Here is a 6,946-nt window from a genome sequence, read left to right as displayed (position 1 = left end):
CAGATTAACAGAACTTTCTTCAGCCATTGTTGTGGATTGAAAGAAACTCAGAACGCACAAAAATATGCAGAGACAAGCCTGTTAGGGTCACTGCTCTAATAACATGTGGAATTTGATAATCTTGTATGTGTTCTGTATTAATTATATGAACGAAAGACAAGAGACAACCTATATATGCAAAGGAGATAAGGAGTAGACTCCTTCAATCATGCCCAAGCTACTGACTTCTTCCCTTAAATTAAGGGATTGATTACAGACTTTTACAGAGATATGGACGCCACTCTACTAACCTATCTTCTAGGATGGGACGCTGCACCTTGTTGCAGGAAATAAGGAAACCAACTTGCTGCACCTTGCTGCTGGAAACAAGGAAACCATTTGTCTAGAGGATAAAAGACCCCAACTAGACGCTAACTATTATTTACTTCCAATAATTCGGTGATCGGTTTGTCACCGTCATTAACCCCTCGCATTGGAAAAACAGAAGCCCCTGACACAAAATCATACAAATCTATACTCTGCTTTGTAGCTCCGGTGCCATTAGCATTCTTGCCAATGGCGTTGAAAGCTTTTTCAAAGGTTGCTTTGGTTTGTGCTGCATTTGTTGCTGCTAATTTAAGGACGGCTATATCAAGATCTTTGAGACAGCTAAGTATAGGCAGCTGCCTTACACAGCTGCAGAACTGTCATGGCTAAGGTCTCTATTTGGCGACTTACATTTGCATCTCGTAAGACCTTCAATCTGGTGCAACAATATTTCGTCCATTGCCCTAGCTTCTAACCCAGTGTGTTTCATTCAAGAACAAAGCATTTAGAAGTGGATTATCCTTATGTTCGTGAGAAGGTGGTTCGTGGAGAGTTAATTGTGAATTACATTTGTTCTCAAGACCAGTAGCTGATCTATTTAGAAAAGGTTTGTCCTCTTCACAGTTCAAGCTTCTAGTTGTTTCTCCGCCTGTCAGCTTCCGGGGAGATGTTAGACCAAGTCATCGTATGAGAACAGTTAACAACAACTTCAGGAGTTTGTGATCATTTCAAAGTCTTATCCAAGAAGAGTTTAAAACTCTTTCAAACGTTTGTTTTCTGTGTAATCAAATTTTGAATCTTTCCGTCATACTTTTGAATTTCAAATAGCCTTGTAAATAGGGATTGCAATTCCCTGATGTAATCTGGAATGCAATGTATATACATGCAGCCCATTGTTATGAACTTGGGGTTTGTTTGTTGAGAAGGCCAATTTTAGAATGCAGTTGGTTCTTGCAACTTCCCTTCGAAGCATTCTTATGCCAGTCTCAGTAATGCAAGTTGCACTTTATATTCATTTGATGTGTTCAGCAAGCTCCTCAGCCTTCTTGCTATTCTTACCAAAATTAGGAGCAGACACTTTATCTGAAGATATGATTAGGAACAGAAATTTGATCAGAACAGACACTCTTCAAACTTTTAGAGTATCTTCAAAAAAGAAGTCAAATTTTAGACATAAAATTTAAATTTGAAAGGTTATGTGGCACTTTGATCTTTGTTTTTTTAAATAAAAAAAAAATTTGTTCTCTATCCGATATATCAAATTTAAACAATTATTTATTATATTATTTACTTTTCATAATTGTAACTAGCAGAGAGCGCATACTTTGTGTGTGTGAACAGCCGTCCACCTCCTCCCACGTTCTCCTCAAGTGCAACCGCTTCAGTTCATTCAAACTATCCAAAAAATATCATGATTTCACTTACCTGTATGAAAAAATGATGATGAAACAGTTTCTCTTAATAAGTGCATATTGTTATCCTATGTAAATATTTTGATACAAAATTACTATTATGCCCTCATTATGTAAATATTGTGTATCAAAAGTGAGGGCAAAATATGAGAAAAAAAAAAGGGGGAAAAAGTTAAAAAGATACAAAATTGGAAGAAAATGGGGCAAAAAGTTGACAAGCCCTCTTCTCTTAATAGAACAGATAAGTAATCTAGTCACTTAATATTATGGTCTAGTTGTATTCCTCTTCACTTGTAAGTGAGACGTCTTAGGTTCGATTCTTGCCAAAGGCGAATTTGAACCACATTATTGCTAGATCATTGTGAAACTAAGCTCACCTCCTCTCCCTTATTGTAAATAATATCGTTTGCTAAAAAAAAAAAATTGTAATAAGTATTGTTAGAACAAAAAATAATAATAAGAATGATAAAAAGCTTATTAATCACCAAAAATAGTTTTAAATTTGACAGCAACCACCCTTGCTGTCAATCCACATCATGCCATAGGAATTGGCATTTAGGTTGAAAAACACTACTGGTGTCTTTTTTATACTGTTATTGCTGATGTGGACGTTTTGACTCCTTGTCTGGAGATGCTCTTATGAATTCTGTCAACAAAGGAGACTAACGAAAGTAGGGGTGGAAAAAAAAAAACTGAAAATCTCAAACCATACTGAAACCAAACCGAAAAAAAACCCAAACCAAAAATCCCCAAAATTTTGATACCGAAACTGAACCGATCCCGAATTGTTTGGTATGAATTCGGTATCACTTTAAATCGTTGGTATTTTCTTCACCGAATCGAAACATTACTATATATATAGCACATGGGTGCTTTCTAAAAGACAGAAATTTCTTTCTCATTTTTTGTCTCAACTCTCTCGAATTATCTCTCTCTGCAACCCAAAAACCACTTAGCCCTTCCTTCAACTCAATCCAAACCTGAGCAGACACATCCCTAATCACTCTCTCTCATTTCATTTCACCTTTCTCATCTCTACCTTCACTCAATCTTAAACTCTCTCAGTCTCTCCTTCTCAAATTCGAAACTCAGCAACCACTCACCCTCTCCACAATCTCACTCCAACAAACTCTCTCCACTCTGGCCACCACCAGACCTCACAGCTTCATCCCCACCTCTGATTCTCTCCGGTGATTCTGTGTGGGGTTTCGAATTAAGGTTAGGGTTTCGAATTGGGTGCTCGTGTCAAGAGGAGGATGCGGGTCTATCTCTTCACTCTGTCTCTCTGTCTCGACCATCAATCTTCACCGATTCACTGTCACTTGTCTCTAATTTCAATTTGGGGTTTTAATGCAAATTTAGACAATTTCAATTTCACTCTAGATGATTTGGATTTTGATGCAGGGTCAGTTTTGGGAAATCCCTAATTACCAAAAACATTTCGAGAGTCCCAAAAATTTTCGATTCAGGATTGGGTATGCCATTTTAGGTTCTATATATCATACCAAACCAACCCTAAATGAAAGTGTTGCCTGCACCCTGCTGATTGGGTAGCCCCCTACAATTTCCGATTTTTCTTTCAAAGTTCATAGATGCTCTTTTCAATTTCTCTTCCTGCTTTCAAAACCATTTGGTAGCAGTCTTCCAGATTTTTGTGACGGCACAAGAGGCATAAGTACGAAAGATTGGACTTTCGCTACATAATAATCTCACACCCCATGATCAACTAGTTAATGAGAGACGTGGTTGCGCAAACACTAAATGAACCGTAATATGCAATAAATCACAAGAAAGCAACCTTTAGTCGACTCAAATAGATGGAATTAAGATCTAAAGCAAACATCTTCTATCACTTGCATATCTAAACAAAATTTTAGAGATCCAGTACCATATCCAACTACAAACATAAACTTAAAAACACAGCATTGGTCCCAAAAATATAAAGATGAAGTCTTGATACAGGCAAAGCTCCGAACAAAAATCCCTTAGTCGAAAAGGCTGAAACCCATATCCTGCAAAACATATGATTTAAAATGTTATTAAACAATCACGATATAATTTGGAAATCCAAGGTTACAAATAAAGCAAGCTTGGTACCATCTACATCAGTTTGACATAAAATACTTACGTCATCTGATTCTTCCTTTTCTTCCACCTTCTCCTCCTTCTTCTGCTCAGCAGCGGCAGGAGCAGCAGCCCCACCACCACCGCCGGCTGCAGGTGCAGAATAAGCAACTGCACCACCACCAGATGGAACAGATGCCAACTTCTCCCTTCCAGATGCAATCAGCTCTGTGATATCTTTTCCCTTGACTTCGGACAATAGCAACTCAATCTTGTCACCATCTGCCTCAGCTCCAACTGTAAACAAACAAATTAATTTACATTTCCAAGTGCAAAAATGGCACCGCGCAAATAATAATAATATACCACTCTTTTAAGATAATAGTCCCAAGGGAAACTTAAGCTCGTGCCCACATTTCCTGGCCAAGAATTATTTACTACTCATGACACATCACATATTTGAGTTCTTTCTTTGTTACTTGTTAAAACGGGAACTATAATCTTTTCATCTCTCCCAAATAACATAATAACCAAATCCCAATCATAAATCATCTACATTCCAATGATGCAGAAATTCAACCGCGAGCAATAATATAGGTAAATAGGTTGCAAGACTGATAACCAAAATTCCATCCCAACATAATTAATAAGCACTAATGGAGGAAAAGAGCAGTCTACACAACCGAAGTTCAGACATTGCTTCAACATATAATCTAAATGAAATAACTCTTTCATCCAAAGGGGCGACAAGACTAGAATCATTGCCACGGGTGTGGGGCTAAAGAGTATAAGCGGACAAGCTCGAAAGCCCAAAACCAAAATTGATATTCAAAACATAAATCAATTTAAATTATCTAAACAAGGCAAAACCCACAAATGGAATTCCAAAATCAACACAAAACAATAAATTGAAAACAATAACAATTTTAATACAAGTCATACATTGTAGCAGGCTTGCAGCAACAAAGGATTTTTTATTAGGAAAGTTACCTGATCCGAGAATGTCCTTCAAGTCAGCAGCTGAGGGGCTGCTCTTCCCTCCCAAAACAGCGAGCAAGTATGCAGCAACAACCTTCATCTCTGCCCATCCAAACAATATCACAAGGAATCAAACACACACGTATATACATAAATGTACAAACACACACACACACACATATATATATATATATATGAGAATCAGAAGAGAATTCAAAGATATATGCACCAAAAGATCAGATTCAATTCGCTCTCTACTCTCTAGTATGATCGGAGGAACCTGATAATAAATTAATAAAAACTACTCGTATGAAGAGATGGATAAAGGTATGTTGAAGAATACTAACCGTATTACGTACAGTGAGTAAAGAGAGCTTCGTAGCAGAGCTTCAATGGCGGAGCCGCGGCCGAAATAGGGTTTGTGGGGAAATAAGAGCACGCGAGGTTTAGGTTAGAACTCTGAATCAATTTATACAAATACGAAAGTTTCTTAAGGTTTCACTGACCCAAGCCCACAACTGACTTTAGGCCCAACTTAAAAGTGTGGAAAGACGTGGCCGAAACGTGCACCTTTATGCCCAAGTTTTAGCGCTTTCTTATAACCGTTGGTTTAAGGGGGCATTTTGGAATTGGAAGTGATTTTAAAAAGATAAAAAAACGCTTTCAAATCCCTTTTTTTTATTATAGAGTTGGCCAGAGATATAATGTCGTCAATAATTGTTCTTAGCCATCAAGATGTACTATATTTGTTCAACATGGCATCAATGATAATTTGAAATCTCTCTCAACACACACCTCCTTAAAACATTTGACCTTTACGAATCTTAAAGCATCGTAAAGAGCCAATGCTTCAACAACAAAAATTGTACTTTCTCCAAGATTACGGGATCCAACAATAATAGAGAACCGTTGGAGCCTCATGACGAACCTAGCGGCAGCCTTAAAACCCACCACAAAGCCATCAAAATTAATTTTGAGTATAGGAGCATGAGGCAGCCTCCACTTGATAGTTTGGGATGAAACATGAGATGCATTATGAGTATGAATTGATCTTAAGTTTTTATTGGCAAGGTAATATTGTTTGCCAACTATAGCAACCATAAGGACCCTGGCAAGATGGGCCTTGCGATCACGGAAAATAAGATTCTTTTTAAGAAAAATTAATGAAAAAAAATTTCAATACTTTAAATTTTAATCAAAAATCATATAATTACTTTATTTAACGATTAGAACAAAACACAATATCAAACCAGCCCAATAAAGACTGGCCCAAATAAATAATTTATTGCGCTTCCAATTTTACCCTACTGTCAGTATTGGCCGTTTATGTTCTCCGTTTCCATCACGGGTGTTCTTCTCATCTAGAGATCGTCTCCTCTCTCCCTTCCTGCACTCCTCCTCCTCCTCCATGTCTGCCACGACGTCATCTCGGTACCTCATAAACCGACCCTCTCTGCAACCACAAAAGCCATCCACGTCTTCCAAAGTGCTCGCATCCACCATCTCCGGCAACCTCAAGATCAAACTCAATTTCCCGATATCCACAAGCTTTCACCTGTCGATGATGGCATTGTATTTCAAATCCCGCAGGATGCTATATTGCTATATGGACGGGTGGACGAATCCATGGTTGAACTAGAACCACGTTTCGAGAAGACCTCGTCAGGTTTAAGAGCACAGCTTGTTTTAGTGATTATTATTATTTCTCTTGTATATGTCAGTCCACCATCAATATCTAAAGTTCATCAGTCTTTCCTATGACCACCAAAATTAATTGAAGATTCAGAAAACCTTATCAGCTTTGCCTTTGGTTGTGAACTGTTATCTCAAAATTACCAAGAGCTATTTGTGTGCGGCACGGCTCTGCATTTTGTTTTCTGTTTTTTTCCTCTCTATTTACGGCCTTTCGAGTTATCGAAATCGAAGTTTTGAGTTTACATGCATTAGGGTGACAAAGATTTTGCTTGATTTTATTTATGGAGAAATTAGGTTCTCATCCTTCCTTTTACTACTTCATTGATTAAAATCCTAATTCTTTTAAATTTTTTATCAAAGCCTTTGGGTATTAATAACATCATTAATTATTTCAATAATAAAATATTTTTTTATTTATAAACATATTCATTTAATGTTAAAAATGTTACAATTAGTATATTTATATTTATGACTAATTTTTTTATCATATA

The 6,946-nt window shown here is 37.1% G+C and overlaps 1 protein-coding gene across 2 annotated transcripts; it reads right to left on the bottom strand.

The window, feature by feature from the left end:
• Positions 1-3,549: 3,549 nt before the first annotated feature.
• Positions 3,550-5,268, bottom strand: LOC103954201 (60S acidic ribosomal protein P2-4). 2 transcript variants are annotated; one of them, XM_048568980.1, is made up of 4 exons: positions 5,108-5,268; positions 4,773-4,862; positions 3,847-4,079; positions 3,550-3,730 (listed from the first exon to the last, which is right to left on the bottom strand). In XM_048568980.1, exons 2-4 carry the CDS (start codon positions 4,858-4,860, stop codon positions 3,704-3,706), a joined length of 348 nt encoding a protein of 115 aa, XP_048424937.1. In that variant the 5' UTR covers positions 4,861-4,862; positions 5,108-5,268; the 3' UTR covers positions 3,550-3,703. The 2 variants fall into 2 exon arrangements, with proteins under 2 accessions (XP_048424937.1, XP_048424938.1); XM_048568981.1 differs by having other exon boundaries at positions 5,120-5,236.
• Between the last annotated feature and the right edge of the window lie 1,678 nt (positions 5,269-6,946).

The sequence above is a fragment of a genome, unplaced genomic scaffold (assembly GCF_019419815.1).
Source record: "Pyrus x bretschneideri cultivar Hongxiangsu unplaced genomic scaffold, Pyrus_bretschneideri_v1 Contig5, whole genome shotgun sequence".
In the NCBI taxonomy this organism is placed as follows: domain Eukaryota; kingdom Viridiplantae; phylum Streptophyta; class Magnoliopsida; order Rosales; family Rosaceae; genus Pyrus; species Pyrus x bretschneideri.
This window is presented reverse-complemented; position numbering and strand designations above follow the sequence as displayed.

Excerpts from the sequence above, each read along its gene's own strand:
- LOC103954201 (XM_048568980.1), bottom strand. The coding sequence starts at position 4,860 with ATGAAGGTTGTTGCTGCATACTTGCTCGCTGTTTTGGGAGGGAAGAGC. Across the intron at positions 4,080-4,772 it reads GAAGGACATTCTCGGATCAG|TTGGAGCTGAGGCAGATGGT; the intron begins GTAACTTTCCTA and ends GTTTGTTTACAG. Across the intron at positions 3,731-3,846 it reads AAAAGGAAGAATCAGATGAC|GATATGGGTTTCAGCCTTTT; the intron begins GTAAGTATTTTA and ends TATGTTTTGCAG.